This window comes from Chrysemys picta, chromosome 3, assembly GCF_011386835.1.
Source record: "Chrysemys picta bellii isolate R12L10 chromosome 3, ASM1138683v2, whole genome shotgun sequence".
NCBI classification, from domain to species: domain Eukaryota; kingdom Metazoa; phylum Chordata; order Testudines; family Emydidae; genus Chrysemys; species Chrysemys picta.
In genome coordinates this window covers 201,776,184-201,798,574 of record NC_088793.1, presented here as the reverse complement: position 1 = coordinate 201,798,574, position 22,391 = coordinate 201,776,184, and the positions used below count along the sequence as shown (strand labels likewise).

Here is a 22,391-nt window from a genome sequence, read left to right as displayed (position 1 = left end):
AGTATAACTGTCGCTCAGGGGTGTGAAAAATCCACACCCCCGAGCAACGTTGTTATACCAACCTAACGCCCCGTGTAGATAGTGCTATCTTGACGGGAGAGCGTCGACGTAGCTACTGCCTCTCGGGGAGGTGGATTAACAACGCTGATGGGAAAGCTACATCTTCATGTAGACTTGCCCTCAGTTCTGAGGGACTGACTGTGTAGTCTGGGCTCCTGCTAACGACACGGTCGGATACTGTCCGTGGCTTCAGCTGTTTTGTACCTGCCCCCGTTAGTTGATTGAATTACCACTTAAAGCGGGATTAGCCAAAGCGCTCATTATGGGAGCTGAGTTAGACCAGTGCTTAGAGTTTATGAAAACTCCATCCTCAAAGCGTTAAATGCTACTTTTCTTTGGACGTCCCTCATCTCCAGACAGCCTAGAGAGAGGGAGATGCACTCGCTTTGCCTTGAGCCAGGAAGTACTGCTGGAGCATTTGCTACTGGGAGATTGGTATTTATGGGCAATGTATCTTCATGAGAAAATGGACTAATCACTTCACACTCTTAAAAGGCTGCCCAACTAAACTCTGCGCCAAACTCTGCCCTCACTTTTCACTCAGTCAGCCCCACTGATTTCACCCCAGGAGTTAAACCAGGCAGCCTTTGGAGAGTTGAGAAGACAGCACGGTAACTAACAACGGGGCCATTCAGTGCAACCAGAGTGGAAAACAACCCTTAATCTTGCCCTTTGCGGGCCTGCTCTTGAAAAGCGCTGAGCACTCGCAACTCCTGCCAGTGTCAGGGCCCAATTCAGAAAGACACTGAGCATGTTCTGTAAGGTGCTGAGTGCTCTTATAGATTCATAGATTCTAGGACTGGAAGGGACCTCGAGAGGTCATCGAGTCCAGTCCCCTGCCCGCATGGCAGGACCAAATACTGTCTAGACCATCCCTGATAGACATTTATCTAACCTACTCTTAAATATCTCCAGAGATGGAGATTCCACAACCTCCCTAGGCAATTTATTCCACTGATCTCTTGCAGGATCAGACTTTGCCTTTGTTCTTCCTCAGTATTCTCCCCAGCCATTGTCTACATTTTGGATGGTCAGCTCTCCAGGGAACAGACTGTGCCTCCCCACAGGTTAGTACAGTGCTTAGCACACTGGAGACCTGATCTGACCAGTAATAAATAGCTACAGTCATACTGATGACAGGTCCTATGGGTAGGTAGTGTTGCCATCACCCTATTTTGAATCAGACAAACACATTCCAATCTGCTGTAAACTTCGCTGTGCGTCAGTTTCATCCACCTACTTTCACACATCACCAGCCTCCGCTGTTTCTTTAACTGACTTATTTTCTCCTCTCTCCAACTCTACCCAAGGCTTCCAGCGACAAGGCAAAGGGAATGGCCAGGATCTCAGTTTGGGCATGGGTTTTGATCAGGCCATTTTCCACAGACCGTGTATGTGGTTGGGTTTTGAAATCTAAAACAGATCCCACCTCTGCCTCTCCCTTGATCTGAGTCAAAGCCCCTGACTGTCTGAGCTGGAATGTTAAGGATGAGGCCTGCATTCCTTAATGACACAGTGAGATAAGCTGAAGCTAGGAGGGAGCAATACATGGTACCAGGTTGTAAAGGCTCCGGAGATGAGTGTTTCCCCACCAGGAAGGCAAAGAATTTTTAAAATGAGTCTAACAATGGAAGTATCCAAAAAACAGAGAATTACATCAAAAGCTGATAAAAGAAGAAACATTTTCGGATAGGCCAATCAAACGCCAGAGTGAGCACAAGTTAATTCTTCTCCTACAAGGAATATAAAAGCAAGAACACGGTTATTTAGCCTGTGGTCTAAACAAGCCTGTGGTAGGTGCATTGCATGCTATTTGCTGTACGCATGCTTTATAGGCCAGGACTCCATTAGCAAATCAGTGGTAAATCTCTTTTGTGGAATTACTTGGCAGTTGGAGCAGGCCCCAGCTATGCAAGACATGTGTAATGTTTTACACTGATCTGATTTTGCTTTGTGACATACAGAATAGGGTGGCAACAATGGACTATTATTTAGAGCCAGAGTATTAATTTCATAATGAATTTTGTTTTCATCTAGACAATACATCTGTCTCCATTCTGTCTCTGAATGCAAAATCTTATTTCCCTGGAGTTTCTCTTTAAATTCAGGGTACGGACTTTGTAGGCACTTTTGGGGCTATGTAAATAACTCATCTAGCTAGAAGGGTTTGATCCTGCAGCCATGACTCACTTGAGTAAACCAGTTGGTATCTGCAAGCAAACACTGACTTCAGCGGGGTTTTTGCAGGAGTAAGGCAAGCAGGCTGTGACACACAGGATCTGAAATGCCAAGTCACACAAAGGGCTGGTTCGTGGCGTCTAGCAAAGCAGCACTTGGCACAGCGTGGGTGGCAATGCAAAAGGCTTTGAGCTGCAGTTGGCCCAGTGCTCATGGGGTGCGAGTTAAAGCAGGCCAAACTCATGCTAGCTGCCAATAGCGGTTGCAATGGCTTGGAATACTTGGTCATGATCAGAGCACTGGAATGGGGGGCCAAGGGGCCAGGCCCCTCACATTTTACTGGCCATAAGGACGAGCGACAGAGGGAGGGGTGGAGAGAAGCGAGCAGGGAGGGGGGAAGAGGCAGAATGGGAGCAGGGCCTCTGGGGAAGGGGCAGTGAGAGGACTGAGGCTCAGGGAGAAGTAGTTTGAGGATGGGGCTTCTAGGGAATGGGTGTCACGAGGGCGGGGGAGAAGGGGCAGGGCCTTGGGGGCGGCCCCACAGTTCAGGTGCCTGTGGTCCCCCCCCCCACACTTTTAGTGCACTTCCGCCGCTCGTAGTCTTGCTCCCCCGTGCTGCTTGTGTGACAGACGCTCTATTTGACCCACGCACCTAGGACTGAACCAGGGCTAAAAGCATTAGCTCAAGCTATAGCAGCTGAAGAGCCAAAACACTCCAGCACGGGGACCTTTAACACACACGCACTTGCAGGAAGTAGAAGTGAGGGGATTTTCACCGGGCTTTAGGGCAGCTTTTTTCTGGCAAAGCAAATCTGTCCCCAGTGCACCCGAGAATCAGGGCCCAGCTACACAAAGCATCTCATACTGCGGGGAAAGCTCTGACTGAGATACTGGAAACTCGTGAAGAGCCTCGCCTGCCGTTTAGTTTGCTTTTGATGCGAGGTGTCCCACAAAGCAGCATGGCAAGAGGGGAACGGAGAAGCAAGGAACCTTTCTGATGAAGACGTGAATGTCACAGCTGTACGTGCAGGAGGGCAGCAATACACTATTTCATGTTACGTGAGAATGCCAGGGGTCAGCCTGAGAATTCACAAGCAACTGATCTGATTTAACCATGTATCAGGGACAGCAATGCCCCTTTGAAAGATCACCTGCTCTTCCATTTTCTAATTATGAAGTGAAAATATTGGGCCTTGTCAATACTTGGTCAGGATTTTGACACTTCCAAGAAAAGCACAGGGGACTGCATGTAGGATATTTGGTATCCTTCCGTCTCAGGACCTTCCTGCTTTGCAGCGTAACTGCACCAATGCAAGTCCCTACTGTAGATGCACTTGTTACTTGTACCAGTGCCGCTTGCCACAGTTTTAAACCAAGGTAAGACCCTAGTGAGTAAGATCCCAGAATAGACAAGCCCTGAGTCAGTCATGAACCAATACCCCAGCAAGGTGCTAGAGGGCGCTGTGCTGTTGGAAGTGCCAGCGTTTGCACAATAGGGGGGAAAAAAAGGGAAGTCTGGAATACCTGTGGTCACTGTAGTCAATGGTGCTTTTGTAACAGAAGGGGCAGCACACTGCTTGTCAAATCAGCTGTGAGGGTGCAGAGAAAAATATTGGCAAACATGTGTGTCCCCTGATAAAGGGATCACAGAGGCGGTGGACAATAGTCCATACCGGGGGATGAGACTCAAGTTGGCAAAGACCCAGGAGGTAGAGAATCTTTAGCGTGACCCTTCTAACTCACTTAGGAGTGATGTCAACGGGCCATACGGGGTACCATTTCCAGCACTCCTTGGGCGGGAGGATGGTTTGCACGCTGCTAGACTTTTGAGAGTTCACGACTATAAAGGATAAACAGGGGAGAGACGTCCTACGGGCTCCTGGATGTGTATACACGACCATCCTCCCCGCACTAGCAGGACACCATTGTTTGAAGGGTAGCAAAGTATTAGCATGAGCGCAAAACAATGAAAGTTAAAGATACCCACGTGTTCGATACACAATCCCAGGGACAGCCTTCCTTGAATACAAAAAAGTGTGTATTTATTTAAGGGCTGGAACAGCAACAGTGTGTTACAAGCCGGGCTAGAGTGGGAAACATTTCAAAAAATCTTACTGCACAAACATTCAGATATACACAGCATACCATGTGGTTCCCCCTTGCTGCCTGCAGCTGTAACACGCTGTAGGGTGTAGGCAGAACTCCCCACGGAACGAAGCGTAGAGTGCTTCAAAATCAACAGCCTGACACAGCCTGCACCTTGGATCACAAGATCATTTCATGCTGTCTCCCTCTGATCTCAACACAGTGTCGCCTAGTGGGTAGAGCACTGGACAAGGACTGAAGCGCCCACGGGTCTATTCCTGGCTCTGCCACAGTCCTGCTGGGCAACCTTGGGCAAGTCACTTCACTTCCCCCCAGGCCTCAGTTTCCCCATCTGTAAAATGGGGATAATGACACTGCCCTCCTTTGTAAAGTGCTTTGAGATCTACTGATGAAAAGAACTACCTACTTCTGTTGTTAGCAGCTCTCGTGCAGGCATTAAGTAGCCTAGAAGGCCTTGTATGGTCCCTCTGCACCATGAGTGAATTTCACTAACAGAACACCATTGGGTCTGACTCTTCCCACAGAGCGTTAAAGAAAGGGGAGCAGCGCTACTAAAAGAGGAGGGAACGCTCCTCTTCCTCTCCCTGGCTTGGGTTTGTAGTGCTCCTCCACAGCTCCCCCTCCTGTTTCAATGCACTTGACCCCTCATGCGCATACACCCATATGCATCAGGAATAGCTCCACTGTAGCCAGCTGAGAGACACCGGAATAAAACCGGACCCAGTGAGAGAAGAATCAGGCCCAACAAAACAACACCTAGCAGTGATGCTGTAGCGACAAATTCAACATCTCAGGATGCATGAAATGTTGGGGTGTGTGGAAGTCACTGATTTTACGACTGTACCTGAATTAGCCTGTCCAGTGATCAAGCACTTTGCTGACAGTTGAGCATTACAGGCCTGAGCCAAAGCCCACTGAAGTCAATGAGTCTCACCATTAACTCCAGTGGACCTATCTGTCCAACCAAGAGGGATTTTGTTTTGCAGTTGTTCGGAAGAATATATCTTGAAACCCAAGTCCAAAGCATTCAGCATTACAGATTTTAGTATCAATGTTCCCACAGATAATTCAGGTCTCAAGTTACAGAATGGCATGTAATAACTTTTGCCCCGAATTTAATGCTACGTTTGTAAAATGCCGAGGAAGCACGTTTACAGGCCTTTGTAAAAAGTGTTAATAATGGAGAAATAGCAATTAAAACAATGATTTTAACATCAAAATGAAAATATTCCCCAAAAGATTAATGTTTAGGTGCCCAGATTAATACCTGTGCTTAACTTTATGCACAGGAGTTGTCCCTTTGACTTCAATGTGACTTCATGGCTGTGAATAGTCCAACAATGGCAATAAGTGTTCACAGGACTGGGTCCTTAACTGATACTCACGGCTTGATAGTTCCATGTACAAGACAGATCACAGAGTACAGAAAGGACCATACTATGCACAGGATAGGTAGTATTTTGTTCCAGTAATATAGATTTCAAATGTATATTTATGTAGCCTTAGCTCTATTAATCCTGAGAGATCATCGGCAGTTGCACCAGTGTAATAGAGAACAGGACATGTATCCCAATATCCTCAAATTCCTTGTTCAGGATGCTAAAATAGATCATCTAAGTTAAACAGGAAAGAATGGGAAATGTCCGTCAACAATCAAGATACAGTGAACCTTTGGTGAAAACTTCACGTAGCATAAAAACAACCAAAGTCATCTTATTTCCCTAATGTTGATCAAAAGTCACCTTATTCCATCCCTCTGACACAGGATAAGTACACTGTCTGTGCTATTCTATCAGCCAACAGACGTAACAGTGTAAGAGAGAAAACCTTACATATTGTCTGGTCCTTTTTGCCAGCAAACAAACATCTGGCTTCACCTCATTCCTGTCCTCCAGTTAATTTGTGGAACAGATCTTCATCCAGTGTTTCATTTTGGTCTTTGGAACGAGTTGACAGGAAGATGTAACCTCCAATGTATTCATGGACAATCTTGCAATCTGCACTCAGGCACGTGAAAGCAATGGACACATTCTGATCAAACTCAATTGCAACCTAAAGAGAAAATGAACAGCAAAAAAATCAGTAATGAAAATAAACAAGATCACCTCTGTCCCAGTGATCACATGAATCTTTAGAATAGACTGAGCCCAATAAATACTGGCTGGACTATAAATACCTAAATAATTTATAGCTGGCATTGCTAATAACAGTGGTGTGGGAAAAGGATTTCTGAATCTGCAGTAAGCCTTTTCCCCGCATCTGTTCAGTTAGAGCCCTCTTGTGGTCAAATCTCCCTTCAGTGTTTTTACAGCCCAAACAAAAAGCCCTATCACAGATCACTAAGGTAACTGGGGAAGTTCCCAGCTTTTAAATGTCTCAGTGGGAATGTTGCAAACAGCATGAACGACCCTACTTTGAGTCTGTATACAAACAAGTTAAAGAACGTTATTATTGAATTGTTGTTCATGATGTCATGTGCTGAATCTAAGTGTCATTTGGGGGCTAGAACTCTAGTCGTACAAAGCCACAAAATCCAGCTGAACTGGCTTTTGGGCAATTCTGCCTCCTTGTGATCCTGGCCTAGCAGCTCCTCACCGCACCCTGGCACACAAGGGGCATTCTTGGGGGGGTAGCTGGAGCATCTCACATTTCCGTTATCCCTGGCTTCTGGAAAGGCCCTTGGAGCTAGGGGGAGCCAGGTGTAAGCTAGAGTGGGGGTTTTCAACCTTTTTCTCGCTGAGGCCCCCCCAACATGCCATAAAAACTCTATGGCCCACCTGTGCCACAACAACTGTTTTTTCTGCATGCAAGTTGCTCAGGCATTGGCTTCAGCCCTGGGGGGCAGGCCTCGGGGCCCCAGGCTTGAGCCCCATGCGGCGGGGGCTTCAGCTTACTGCCCTGGGCCCAAGCAAGACTAATACTGGCCCTGCTTAGCAGACCCCCTGAAACCTGCTCGCAGCAATGGGGCCCCGGACCCCTGGCTGAGAACCACTGAGATTATGTCTCACTAACTTATATCACGAGTTAGGCTACTCTCTGGCCCCTGAATCTAGGATTCACAAAAGGCTTAAAGCCACCTTTGCCCTCCAATTACCAAATCCTACACTGAGCAAAGCTTGGCTGGACCAAGGAAGCTGAGAATCTCTGTAAAAATGACATTGTGGCAGTCCATATTTACCCCTCTCTCAGTGACTTATGCATTGAAGTAGCAGAGCCTGAAGATTATTTCCATTTTAGCCCTGCAAACTCAGCCTGGGATCTGAGAGTCAAGCTGGGTTCTTTCTGCATCTCACATCATTCCCAGAAATCAAGAATCTGCCTCTGGAGTGTAGAGAATGATGGGTCAGGCAGACTGTAATCCATCTGACTGTGCTATCACTTTACTGGTAAAGCATTAAAAACACGTTGGAAGCTGATTCTGCTCTTGAGTTCATCTGTCCCATCCCAATGAAATCAGGGGCAGAATTTAACTGACGGCCGAATTTGTCCCTTTTCTAGTGAATTACAATGAGCAGATCTGACTTAAAGGCATACAGGGAGACATGTTAAGCAGGTGCCATTTTTGCATTTTTCTGATTTTGCTTTAAATTTCAGTCTCTGCCTGTTAAAAAAAAAAAAAACATAATACCAATGTTGTATGCAGTGTCGTTGTAGCCACGTCAGTCCCAGGATATTAAAAAGGCAAAGTAGGTGAGGTAATCTCTTTTATTGGATCAACTTCTACTGGTGAGAATGTAGCCTGATCTATAGATTCTTGTATTAATTATATTGATTACTTAAGAATTTCCAGTTATCACTTTGAGGGTTGACAGGTTCTTGTCCCAAGATCAGGCCCAGTATTATTAAAATTATTGTAGAGGTGGGAACCCCAATATGCACAGTTCCAACACTCACACTATAGGAAAACGTCTATATTTACAATAATTTATTAGTACATTTAGCACAATCACAAACACCCTAATTCAGTAAGATAGATAGTGATAATATAGAATGTCCATCTGCACATCCATGTACTCTTACCATCCCTTGTAGAACAACCTGAAATGTTAGCCATCATCTTCCTCATCACCATCACCAGTGGGCACCATTCTGGCACCTCCCAAAGGCTACATCTCTTTCCTACTGTCTGCAGGCTGGGATAGAACTTGTATAATATGTTACGCTGATGCCACTAAGTCGAACGCCTATTCAGTAGGGGTTCCTCCCCTCTTCCTTATTTGTATTTCCTCACCCTATTAATGTTGAGGTGCCCTTCTCCTATAGGTTAGTATATCAATGATCTCAACTTATTGTCATATATGTTAATTCCTTGCCATGGCATTCTTGTGGGCAGTCATCTGCAGATGTTAACTCATGTTCCTGTGGTTGACTGGTATTCTCAGTTCCCCAAAATGTGGGGGTTACCATTGGGCCATTTATCTGTGCCAAAGTTCATAGGCCTTAAGCGTTATACTAAGTGCTGAAGCTAATGTCGTACAGGGTACAGGCCTGTAGGTTCCTCGCATTACTGCTGAATATAATAAAGACAAGGCAGTGAATATAATAAAGGCAAACTAGCCCTATGGGCTAAAGACAGACAAGCTTTCAAGCTTCAAAGAGCTCTTTGTGGCTCAAAAGCATGTCTCTCTCACCAACAGAAGTTGGGCCAATAAAAGAGATTCTCACCCATCTTGTCTTGCTAGTATAATACCAAGTCACACAAATGGATTATTTAATAAGTCGTGACATCAGACTAGTTTTTGGGTTTAAAAATGATCTGGTGAAAGCATCTTCAGGTGATTGCAATGTAGGAATCAGACATGAAGAGCTGTTCTGATTTTACCTGACGTATTTCCCAGTTCACATTCCACTGCTTCATACTGGAGAATCTCCACGTTGTGATAGGATCCCCAGTGGCTGCATCGATCCTAATCAGCCTGTTATAGGAAATTCCCAGCAGATCATCTTTCTTGCTTCCTTTAAATCTGGGGGGGGGGGGGAAAAGCAGGTTCATTCTGCAGCACATTTCCCTAGTGAGATATTTCACCTGTCCCTTATGCAAGTGTGGCAAAAAGGGGGAGGAGGCTTCCGCTGCCTGGCCACAGGTAAGCCACAACGCAAGCACCCAGAGGCAGCCTGAGCAACGCAGGAGGTTGGAGCAGTAACGGGCTTGAATCAAACCCGCTGATCACAACATCCTGGAGCTTGGGAAAGTTTGGCTCCTTCTCTGCTGAGGTGCGTAGCACAAGGCAAGAATATGGCCTGGTAAAATATGGCAGTGGCTATGAAAATACAGCAGAAGAGTGTATTCTCATGGGAATGTAGCTATTCAGCCACCAACATTTTAGGGAAATAAAGGAGGATTGTATGAAAAATACAGGAAAAAAAAAAGCTTATTTTAAGGGACATGTAAGAGTGCTGGCTTGTAAACACAGGCACGGCTGGTACATCTTTATTATTATTGTTACGATTTATCTTATGGTAGCACATTGGCACCCTAGTCATGGACCAGGACCCCATTGTGATAAATGTTACACAAACACAGAACAAAAAGGTGATCCTTGCTCCAAAGAAGCTGATACAGGGACACAGCCCCTTTAAGCCTGGGGGCTGCTGGGAGTTGTAGTTTCCACACAAATCACATAATGGAGAAGGGGGGGGGTCCATTGACAAAGTGTCATGTGACACCTGCAGGAAACTATATAAAGGAATGCTCCTGCCTCACTCTGGAGGATATAAGCATTTGAGGTAAGACCAAGGAAAGTCCTTCCATGGGAACTTGGCAAGGGGCCCAGGAGATAGCTAGGAAAAGCAATTCCTTCCCCCCACCCCCTGTGTTACTTTGATTCTATTTTGGAATCTCGTCTAAGATCACACAGCTGGCCCTGCGGGAGAGGACTTGAACCAGATCAGAATTTTTGTGTTTGTGTGTGTGTGAGAGAGATATCAGATAACTGCCTATCAGTTTACAGAACATCATTGCACAAATATGTTATCTACGCTACAAAATCATGCATTTGTATCACAGTTTAGGACCTTTTGCAGAATTATTGATGAAACATGGGACAAAGTGCATCCTAAATTGTCTTTATACAGGACAGTAGGCACCAAATAAGGGATGTGCCTTATATGTTTTTTTTTTTTTGCTCTGTAAATTTTGCTGAACTTTTTGGGGAGAGCAATTGTGACTCAATGGTCTAAATTCTGCCCTCAGATGCACCCGTATATCCCTACTGAAACCTTAGGAAGGCCCAGAGCAGTGGGAGATGGATGCTGCAAGGCAATAACTAAGAGCAGAATTGGACCCTATTTGTTCGGACCCCAGCTTCCAGCTGACAACTGAGGGCAGGTCTACACTATGGGGCTAAGTCGACCTAAGTTATGCAACTCCAGCTATGTGAATAACGTAGCAGAAGTTGACATAGCTTAGGTCGACTTATTGCGGTGTCTACACCACACTGGGTTGACGGGAGAAACTCTCCTGTCGACTTACCTTAGTCTTCTCATTCCGGTGGAGTACCGGAGTCGACAGGAGGGTGATTGGCGGTCAATTTAGCAGGTCTTCACTAGACCCACTAAATCGACCCCCGGTGTATCGATTGCCGCTCGTCGATCCCCCACTAAGTGGAGACAAGCCCTGAGATATGGAGGAGCTGACAGTTTGCTATTTGAATGCATATAGTATGTAATGAATTGCCAAAGCAGGTGTGATGCTTAAAAGAAATGCAGTGTTGCCTCGAGTGCTACTGGGAAAGAGCAGGAGCGATGAGATGCAATGCACAGTGGAAGAAATGGTGCTTTTTCCATCTTTGAGTTTGTGTGAGTGATAAGTCTAGTTTATTCCTCCGGGCACCTTACTTCAGTCAAAACTCATCATGTTTTGTACAATGCCAAACACAATGGGGAGTAATGGGGCTCCTAAGTGCTACCACCTAATAGAAATATTATTACTATTTATTACTTGTATTGCTGTAGTGCCTAAGAGCCCTTGTCCTGGGCCAGAACCCCATAGTGCTCGGTGCTGTACAAACCAAGAATAAAGCTGGTTCTAAAACAGCATGCAGGTTTCCAGAATTTAAAAAAAGTGTCAGATCATGTTCTTAAGAACTGTGACTCAAAGGAGTCTCTGAAAATCACTGACCAGGAAAACAGCAGGGCAGTCTGACATTATTACCTTACAATGTAGTATGTTAAACCGAACTCAGGGAGGGACTGCCACGCCTGGATAAAGCGCAACTTGGCTTCCACTAGCGGCATCTGTGCCACGTTTTGATGGGCTTCCAGAATGCGGGCGGCCAACTGAGAGAGACAGGAGAGAGGAGGATTTCAGAGGGTTGATGAGTGCAGTGCAAAAATATCCTTTGTTTTCTTTAAATAAAATAGTATCAGCTCCAAGGCCACGTTCAGACACAAATGGTTCAGGAGGAAGTAGTCACTCTCCTAAGTAAACAAGGTCCTATATTCACTCAGGGACAAATCCTGACCTGTAGCCTTGTTCTGCTCAGTGCAGATCAGGAGAGTCTGGGGCATAAAGATACCTGCCTGATCCTCATTCTCTGCTGTGCTGGGATCCAACATAAAGCAGAGCAACCTCAGGGCTGCTGTATTTTAGGTTTGCTGCCCACCTCCCCTAAGGAGCATTCCATAGCTGGAGACTTCTGGGATGTTAGGAGGCCCCGGCCACTCACTCCCCCTCTTTCTGGCCACATCCCCTGCACTGCAGGCCAGGTGTCGGGTGGTGTAGGAGCTCCTACAGTGGCTCTTTGCCACCCAAGGATTCCTCTAGGCATGCAGGAGCCTCATGAAGCCAGACCTAATGGATTTACGACTGCTCTACCTTGCCTGATTGGTGCAGAGCAGCTGGCGTGCACGGAGGGAATCCGGCCCTCTGTCGATTGTTTGCCAACAAAGCGACAGCACAGGAAGAGCTTTGAGTTTCCAAGCTGCACATTCAGTACAATATGGCCCTCCGATCCCAGCTAGCCCGGAGCGACGGCTCATTCCATCACCCTACGCTGCCTCAGGCTAGCGATTCTTTGGCTGGCTCATTTCTGGTTCTCATCCTACATCCTTGTTTTGGCCCGGTGCACTTCCCTGTTTCTGCTTTGTGCTGGGTCCACCTGCGGCTGCTACCCCGACTTGCGGCCTGGTGACCGCAGGAGCTCATGGCGTGGAAACTGAATTGCTGTGCGCAGCGTCACTCCTGAGCAATCCTGCTGGAATGCTAAATATGCTACCAAGGAGCCCTGCAGAGCGCTGGGGAAATGGACCCCGATCACCTGCAGATCAGGCTTAAAGCCAATGAGAGAAGCAGGCTCCTTTATGACACCAGGCTGTTACATTTGGTACTCATTCATGCCCTTTGCAGTCACGGCACTTAGCAAGCTCTAGGGCTCCATTTGCACAATCTAGTGACAAGTACATCGGTGCAAACAAAGGTGCCCTTTGCTAGGGAGCAGTTTTACCACGCTGATTCCTGATCTAATGCCAGAGGGGCTGGAAGCGCATGAGTCCTGCAGCAGGGGGCCCCTCTGAGGCTGCGGCCCTATAAAGGAGGATCCTATCTACCTAAGGTACAGACAACCCTGTCCCTCGTGCAACCTTCTGGGGTGCCAGCACGATCAGTGGGAGGCAGCCACTGGCTTTGGAGACAGAGGGGTGGCTGCAGGGGGCTTCCTGGGAGAAAGCAAGTGTTGAGAGCCTGTCTCTGTGCTTGTTTTAAAGAGACAGGCCTCTCTTTAAACACGGAAGAGAATTATTGTTGTAAGATATTCCAGGCTGTGGCAAGGAGCCCCTTGAGTAGTCTCCCAGCACCGTTCTGAGCCAGTCTGACCCTGGGCTCCAGCCCACAGTGTATCTGTCATCTCTCCTTTCCCAGGGGCCAGCCTAACCTCGGGGACGCCAGCCGTACCTGTTTGGACTTGTATTTTTTGGCGTATCGTGGTGAGACGAAGCGTTCCGGTTTCATGTCCACGCTCTCTGGATCGGAGACCGCCTGCGGGGACGTGCTCCGGTTCTTCATCTTCAGGAATGAAAGGATTTTATGCACCTCGGGCCGGTAAGAGCTGTCTGCCATTGTTTTGCCTTTGGCAGCTAAGACACAAGCAGCCATCCAGCACGCATATTGATTCTCCTGCAATAAAAACCCCCAATCGTTTGCAATTACTGGCCAACTTCTTGCCATTTGTTGCTCACACGCAGTTCATTATGATCATTCAACACCCAAAAGTCAAGCTGTGCCGATTAGTTAAGTTTGGACACACAGATCACATGTATCAATGCTGTTCTCTGATTGGGCTAATGTAACTCGAAATCAGCTTCCCGGGACACGATTACCGCAGTGAGTTCCAAAGCTGCTTCCATGGAATATTCTTGGATGTTTATTTGAAATCAGCTGTTAACATTCCTGCTTGGTAGAACATTCACACAGGGCCTGACTGAGAAATGCCTCGCATCTGTAGTTCCCATTGACTTCAGTAGCAACTGTGGGGGCTCAGCGTAGCTGACTCACGGACATAAACAGAACAGAAGCAAATTCAATATTTTATCCAAGTGAATATTGTGGGAAACCATTTGATACATTATCCTGGCTCCAGCAGTGGCTACTGAGCCTACCGAGTAAAATAAAATGCTTTGGAATAGAGCCGGGAGGATATTTTCCAGGGAATTTTTTTTTTTTTTTTTTTGGACCAGAATGAAAATTTTTACAAAGAATCTTCATTTGGGTCGACATGTTTTAATGACAAATTTCGATACAATAAAATTCAAAAAATGTGTGTGTGTGTAAATCACTCTTACTTTTCGACTATCCTTCCCGCTGCCCGCTTTTCCAGTGGGGAAAAAAGCGAGGAAAAAAATGTGTCACTGAAAATTTCAAAACAAAACATTTTCATTTATTTTGAAGTTTTTCACCATGCGCTTACTTGTTTCAAACGGCTCTACATGTGAATACATGAATGAACTCTATTTTCTCATTACTTTATCCCCTCTACCAGCCCACATCCCATTCTCCTGTTTTGTCCACTTGTGGCATCCTATCTGACATACAGATTGTGATATCTCTGGGGCATCTTTATTTATCTGTACAGGGTCTATCACAGGTGCTGTTCTGTGACTTGCCTTCCCAGGAAGGGCCATAATAAACATCCAGAATAAGGAATGTGCTTTGTGTCTCATTACTCACATTATCGCATCTCAAATACACTTCATTCATGCCATCAGCAACAGGAATTAGTAATTTAATTCCAAATTTTCTCCCGGCTACATTGACATCTGGTACAACTTCACATCCTAAATGACGGAGGGACAAAAAGAAATGAAGGATACATGTATTTAGTTAACATCAGAGGTGCAGTAACTATTATAGCTGTGGAAAGGCGGTGTTTAATCGTTTGAGATCCGTGGGCAAGATTTTCAAACATTAACCCAAAGCACGGCACCTAAATGACTGGTCTAATTTGCAGAAGTGCGGAGCACCTGTAGTGCTAAGAGCACAATGTGTAACTTGAATCACAAGAATATGACCAGTGAGGTAAAGAAGAGGTCTGAAATTCTCAACATTGAGGTTAGCAATAATTTAATATAGCATTATAATGGAAATGTGTTTAGTGGAATAGGGTAAAATTTCCAAAAGCACCTAAGTGATTTAGGAGGCTAAGGCCCATTTTCAAAAGTGACTGGTTTTGAAAATGGGTCTTGGGCACTTTTTGGAATTTTACCCAAATCCTCTATTACCAGTTTACTTTTTTGCAAGGACAGGGGTGAGAATTTGCCTTAAACATACAGTATACAAATATTTGGAAACAGAAGTGTCGCAAACAGAGGGTCTGATCTTCATGGCTGCAAGTTCTCTCAATTTCCACTGAGTTCAGTGGCCCTAAGCACTTTGCAAGTCAGGCCAGATAGGCTGGGAACACATCCTTTTGGGCTAGTACAGTTCACCTGGGCCTCTTTCTGCAGGTAAAGCCTGTATGATCAGGCCCAAAATAGGCCAATATCTGTAAACAGCCGTAGGATTAAGTGCTACCATACTGATCTTTTAGTATACAATTTACAGTGAGTTCTCGATTAATTTTTCCATACTATGGAAAAGGAAAAACAAAGGCCTACCTTTTAGGTTTAGCTTCTCAATGGGTTCTCCGTGGCCAGCTTCCTTGTTTTTAAAATAAGATACTGAAGTGTCTTTAAAGACAAACCAATACTGCTTGAAGGCTTTTAGCGTTAGCTTCTTGGGCCTACAAATAAAGAGGATGTGAATCAGTTTTATGGCTTACGTTACAACCTACAAATCGCTGGGCCATAGAATGCTCTCAGATACACCAGTATAGATCCAGCGTACCTCCACCGAGGTCATTCATTTACTGACTTGAGAGGAGTTACTCATGATTTGTGTAACCTGTGTAAGTGAGAGAAGGCTCAATCCCCATTGTCCAGAACAAACTCCAAGTTACCCTGAAGTCCAGGGATGTTTATACCCAGAATATTGATTAAGGTCCATCTTTAAAGTTTTACATTAATAATCAGTATCAATCTCTTCTAAAAAGGCTAAATGAGGTTTTGTCTGATAAATACACTACTGCTAATACAATGTATACATTAATTCCAATGCTCCACTGTGGTTTCCGAGGCCTTGTCTTTATTACAAAAATTGCATCTAAATTAATCTATACTTCGATTGTACAATCTCTGGGGCAAGGGCTGTCTTGTTGTTTAGTGTTTGAACAGCACCTAGCACAATGGGTCCTGGTCCTTAACTAGGGCTCCTAGGCATATAATAATAAATAATCATTTTAAATTAATCTAGTAAAACTGCTGTAAACCCCTCATCGACACACTTAAACCGGTTTGACTCTGGCTTTAATCAGTTTCATTTAATTCAGTACTTTACCAATGCAAGCTAAACCTCTTAAACCAGTTTAAATGCATCTACCTTAGGGAGGAGTTGCAATTGTTTAATTAATTGAGTAACATTTTCTCTAGGACTATCCACAACTCAGTGTGATTCTCGTCTTGTTTATACTGGTCTAAATCAGGAGTAACTCCACTGATAAGACACTAGCAAGAGGAGGATCAAACCTAATATGTTTGAAGAAACAATCACTATTTTAAGTTAAAAACATAATCTAGTTAAAATACTGTTGACTTGAGTAGTGAAACCCTTCATGTACAAATTCTAAAAAGTCATTATTGATCTTTAAGAATTACAGAACACTACTGTCCATTTAGTACTGGAGCTGATTGGGAAATGAGAATTTTTCCATCTAGAAAATTTTGACTTTTTGTCAAAAAAAAAACCTAAAAAACTTTTTGGCAATGAACAATATTTGGTTTTCATTTTTCTGATGGGGAAAAAAAAACCCCAAACCACAAAAACAAAAGCAACAAACATTTCAGAGGAAAGCGGACACCAGCTGTGAAAACTTTTGTTTAGTCAAAAACCCAATTTTCCAAAAAAGAAGTTCGGATAGAAAATTTTCAACCAGCCTTACTTATTACTCATTTAAAATAAAAAATATAGTCCAGTAGTTTTGGGCCAGATGTGAGCGAACTACCCAATATTATCACCCATACAAATGCAAATATTGTTTTCCCAATATGTTGCAATGACACACACTGTGATTCAACATGATGCATGTGAATGCATCTGTCAGTGCAAACATGTTCAGGTTTGCAAAACTGTGTATTTAGCAGTGCAACAAAGCAAGTATTAGTAACAAAACACTACTAGCCTTTTATAGGAATGTTTTACATCTAATCTGATTTTCATATATCCTTTGAAATGCCTTTGGTTTACTGTGTGATTTATAACATTCTTAATGGTTAAAAATAACCACTGAATGCTGTCTGAAGATAACCGCCTTGTTAGGGAGGTGGAGGGGGAAGGGAGAAACAAACAATCCATTACTAAAACTACGGAACTGATAGCACTTAAAAGGGTTGAGTTTGCTTTCATCTTAACACACCTTGAAAGCGTCATAACTGTTGAACTGATTTCTTTACTGGAAATGACCAGGCAACTTTCATATGCAGATATGACAGCTCTACATTGCAGGTTTATTTGAGCCATTTAGCAAGTGAGGTCAGTGCAATATGATTTGTCCAGAGAATGAAACATAAATAATCCCACAATAGAAGGCTTTGTTTCTCTAAAAACTGGGTCCGTTTTGAAACAACAAATATTACAAACGTTGCAGTCGCTGTGATGTGATTCAGTACAACATCCTACTCATGATCATTTGTAATATGATGATGGAATTGTACTTTTTGGACTGTTTCTTGTGCAGGTTACATGTTATTAGGCTTGGCAGAATTCAATTTAAAATTTTTTTTTGACATTTTTATTTTAAAGCTTTTCCCCCACCTTTAATCAACTTAAATTTTCACAGTTGTGGGAACCTACAGGGGTTCAGATGATGGGAAGGTCAGACAATTATTTAATGACAATCGATGTTGAGATTAAAAAAGTTTAAGTTTTATAATCATTAACACAAGTTGTCCACATCATATGTCAAAATATACAAAGTAAATAGCCTTAATTCAAACTCTACTAACTTCTCAAGTAGCATTTTTCTAAACTTTGCCTATCTGCAAATTTTATTATCAATAGAAATAATTTTTCATCGGTTTGTGGGTGTATGGTGAAATTGACCTTTACCAATAAAAATCTAACCCTTTGAAGGCTAGATATTAGAGACATGATTCACCACAGCATTACTCCAATTTCAAACTGGTATAACTCCGTTTGAAATCATTTAAATCTGGCCCCCTGTGTGTGTTAATGTTTCTAACCAGCTGTAATATTTCAGTATTTACTGTTAAAAATATTAGAAAGAAATGCACGATTTTAGGAGGACTTTTCCCCTTAATTTATACATTTTTGGAGGCAAAAAATAAAAAATTGGTTTCACATTGGGGGGGGAACCACAGAAAAATTGGAAAAAACAAAAATTTGTGAAATATTTGATTTAGGGAAAAAAAGCAATTTTTTTTGTCAAAAAAAGTTTTGATGGAGAATTTTCAGTGAACTCTTATGTATAAAGGGCCAGCTCTTCAGTAGATGTAAATCTGTTTAGCTCCCTTGACTGCAATGGATTTATACCAGATGAAGATCGGGGGGGGGGAGGGGGAGGGGAGGAAGAAGCAGCAGCAGCAAAAAAGGACATTATGCCAAAGTGTCAGTTCTGTAATTTGTTATATACACTTATCAGATATCTTCACTGCTCTCCTCAAAATCATTCTTAGAGATCACTTGGACAGCATTAAAAGGCAACAAAACTGAAGGAATCTTCACATGCATAGCTTTGTTTTTTGTTTAATCTTTTTGTGTTTACTCACCTAAAGAGCCTGAGATTATCTGCAAGTTTCGGTATGTCTGTAATGTCCTCCTAAGGATAATCAAGGATAAATTTTATTACAACACACTTCCTAAAGGGCTGTCACACCCTTCAGGTCCTGCTTTCTTACTAGAGTTCTCAAGATATAAAGCCAAGGTATTTGATTCAGTGACTTCAGTGGGAGCAACCTCGGGACCCCAAATGACATACCAAAATGTTATCCATTTTTCCACCTTCCAGCGTCACTTCCAGATTGGAAAGCGCAGCTTCCACTTCATCAACTTCAGATTCATTTGTGAAGTCTTGTGCCTCTGATGCTAACGATAACTTGCTTAAGTGATACTGTAATAAAATAGAGAGAGTTGGATTGAAAGGCCTAGTTTATTTCAAAAACGGACTGTAAATATCACTGGCTACCTGTAAGCAAAGACTCTGAAAAGAGTGCAATCAATTTTCTAGGGCGGGGTCCACCTGGTGTGGGCCTCCATAGTGAGGAATTAGGATGGAATTTCCATTGACTGTAAACAGTGGGGTAGATACAATAGGATTTCGAATACAATTATTGCCAAAGAGCTTGTATGGCGATTGCCAACGGTGACATTCCACTCTTGGATAATTCTACATTTTGTCAGGGTGCCCCCCGTGACTAACGATCTCACCCTGGCCCAGCAAGCTTTTCTAAAAGATGTTCTGTTTCAAACAGGAATTATGCTGGGGAAGTTCTATGGCCGGTTGTGATGGGGTAGCCACCCCCACACAAGGCCTGCAGGGGGTAAGCGAGGCCCAATTGCCCACCTAGGCTACACCTGGAGGAGGACCCAGGGAGCAAGGAGGACTAATTAAAGGGGAGGCTCCACTGGACAGGAATGGGGGGAGCCTATATAAAGCCCATAGCTAAGAGCAGAAGGGGCCGGGGCAATGGAGGATTCCCTGACCCCAAATGAAGTCACTCTAGAAACTGAAGAAGAATCTATTAGAGAGGGAGAATGGATACACAGGGCTCATCTACACTTACAGAGCTGCAGCAGTTAGTGAAGACACTACCTACACTAGGGGTATAGATTTCCCCCTGAGCGATGTAGTGGTACTGACAGTTGTTTGTAGTTGTAGTGCAGGTCAGGGCAAAGTAGGGGGAAAAAAGAAAAGAATAAAAGCAGATGATATCAGCAAAAAAGCAAAGCTGAGGAAGGAAATAAACCAAAATGTTCTATTGGTAAGATCCCTAGCCAAAGAAACAGGCTTAGATGAGGTTAACCCTGTGAAAGTCGCTGCTTGGATTAAAACAAAAGTGTAGGGGATATTGTAAGAGTTAGGAAGCTGCGAGATGGTCTTCTAGTTGAATGTAAAAACAAAGAGCAAGCTGATAAACTGCTAAAAACTAAAATGCTGGGGAAAGTTAAAATAAGTTGCCAACTCCCCAAGTATTTGACTGAAATAAAGGGGGTATTAGACGGAGTGCGATTAGAGCTGACCAATGATGAGATAACCAAAAGTATAGGAGAAGATAAAGTATTAGTACGGAAGTGACTAATGAGTAAACGAGAAGAAAGCAAGTCATCCACAGCTGTACTGATTACATTCAAGGGAGCGACTCTACCTGGGAAAGTAACACTAGGGTTTCAGATATTGAGAACCAAGCCATATAACCCCCCTCTCTTCAGGTGTTACAACAGCCAACGGTATGAGCACGTAGTGGCTGTTTGTAAAGGGAAAACAAGATGTGGTAAATGTGGGGGAAAGCATTCCTATGAAAATTGTAGAGAAGAGACAGAGGTCAAATGTAGTAACTGTGGTGGTAACCACAGACTGGCATATAGAGGGTGTATTGCGGCAAGCTAAAGAGATGCAAAAGACAAAAACTGTCAATAACATATGTGAAAACTGTAAGGAGACTTTCAAAGCATCAGGTGGAGAAGAAAGAGACAATCGGCACAGAAAAAGGGGAACTGCAGACATAGCCTTGTTCTATAAAGAATATGATAAACACCACATAAGGAATAGGTGATGATCTACCAGTAATGAAAAAAGAAAGGTTTATTGCATTAGTGATAGAAGTGATGAACTATATATCACAAACTGGGGGGAAAAAAGTCAGAAAAAATGAAAATTATCACAAGGGCAATGAGAAATACTTGTATATTAGCAACTTGTCAATAGACCACATTCGTGCAATTTTGAATTAAGTGAATGGTGAAATATGACTAGTATGCGGATCTCAATGCACACAGCCTGATAGCACATGGTCAAGAACTAAAAGAAAATATCCTGGAAATGAAAGCTAAACCAGATGTCATACGTACCCAGGAAACATGGTTGGTTGAAAAGCTTGCCTTTAAAATTCCAGGGTATATTGCTGTTAGGCAAGACCAAAAACTAGGAAGAGGAGGAAGTGTTCTGTACTTTCAAAAGGGAAAGATTAAACTGCATTGCAGTAGAGAATGAAGAAGCAAGCCTAAAATACAATACTGTTGAGATCCCAACGCAGAAGAGTAATATTTCTTTAAGGATTTATAATATTTGTAACGCGTGGCAAATTAGGAAGTTCAGAGCTACAAGAGATAGTGAAGAATGCTAAGACCATATGTTATATGCAGTGACCTAAATTGTGGGGAAGACAGACAACTGGTAAACATGATGCATGCTTAGAAAAGTTCATTGATGAAAACAATCTAGTAGTTTTAAACAATGGCATCCCAACTAGATTTAATGCAGCAGATAATAGTCTTTCCTAATTAGATCAGGGAATTATAACAACAGGTATTGCAAGTAAATGCAACTGAGAAGTATATATGGAAGAAGGAATGGGGAGTGATCATTTCCCTATACTTATTACTTTTCAAGGGCAAAGTAAGGTGGAAGATAATGGAAAGTTACCCACCTGGAATTTTAAGAAAGATAACTGGGAGCCATTTACAAGTAATTTGTGAATAATCATTGGGTGAGTGATGACAGAGAATTTCAGTAATAATGTAACAAAGGGATTAATAGCAGCAGCTACTGTAACCATACCTAGGATATTTAAATACCCCCAAAACTAAAAAATAAAAATAAAAATCACTTCCCTAGTGGAATGAGAAATGCAAAATGGCAGTTAAAGAAAGGAACAAATCCTATAAAAAAAGCAAAAAATACAATGACTAGTGAAGAGCTAATGAACTATAAAAGAAGTAAGGCAATAGCACAAAGAATTATAAAAAACAAAATCAAAGAAAGAGTTGGAGTAAGTACTGTGGGTGGATAAACTAAGATCCCAAGACATCAGAAATATACAGGCAAATTAGGAGAAGGAATGGAATTCAGACGAAGGTTATGTCTACTCTACAGCTGTGCCACTGTAGCACTTCTGGTGAAGATGCTCTAAGCCGACAAAAGAGAGCGCTCCCATTGGCTTAATCATTCCTGCCTCCGTGAAAGGCAGTAGCCACATTGGCAGGAGCTCTCATATCCAGTCTGGGTAAAATTATGGAGAGAATGCTGAATGGAAAACTGGATGCCTATTTGGAAAACAGTGGCATTATAAAGAAGATGCACCACTGATCACATGGCACAATTAGAAACTGTAATACAAAAATAGTATGAGGTTCAAGGGTCTTTATTTTTGAGTCGAAGGACCATGCAGGTCAGAGTTGGGAAAGTTATATCGGATATGTATAATATTAAAAATGGTACGCCACAGGGAAGTGTTATCAGCCTGACCTTATTTAATATTATGATCTCCCAAAACAAGGAAGTGCT

At 43.4% G+C, this 22,391-nt stretch overlaps 1 protein-coding gene across 2 annotated transcripts in view; it reads right to left on the bottom strand.

Annotated features, from left to right (window-relative positions):
• Positions 1 to 4,258: 4,258 nt before the first annotated feature.
• FERMT1 (FERM domain containing kindlin 1) overlaps positions 4,259 to 22,391 on the bottom strand; it is a 34,923-nt gene continuing 16,790 nt past the window's right edge. For both annotated transcript variants that reach the window (XM_008173766.4, XM_005287431.5), the window contains exons 8-15: positions 18,867 to 18,998; positions 18,658 to 18,707; positions 15,433 to 15,557; positions 14,507 to 14,613; positions 13,235 to 13,456; positions 11,498 to 11,622; positions 9,167 to 9,308; positions 4,259 to 6,396 (exon numbers count right to left, since the gene is read on the bottom strand). In XM_008173766.4, coding sequence (XP_008171988.2) covers positions 6,223 to 6,396; positions 9,167 to 9,308; positions 11,498 to 11,622; positions 13,235 to 13,456; positions 14,507 to 14,613; positions 15,433 to 15,557; positions 18,658 to 18,707; positions 18,867 to 18,998 — 1,077 coding nt within the window. In that variant the 3' untranslated portion in view covers positions 4,259 to 6,222. The remainder of the gene's footprint in view (positions 6,397 to 9,166; positions 9,309 to 11,497; positions 11,623 to 13,234; positions 13,457 to 14,506; positions 14,614 to 15,432; positions 15,558 to 18,657; positions 18,708 to 18,866; positions 18,999 to 22,391) is intronic.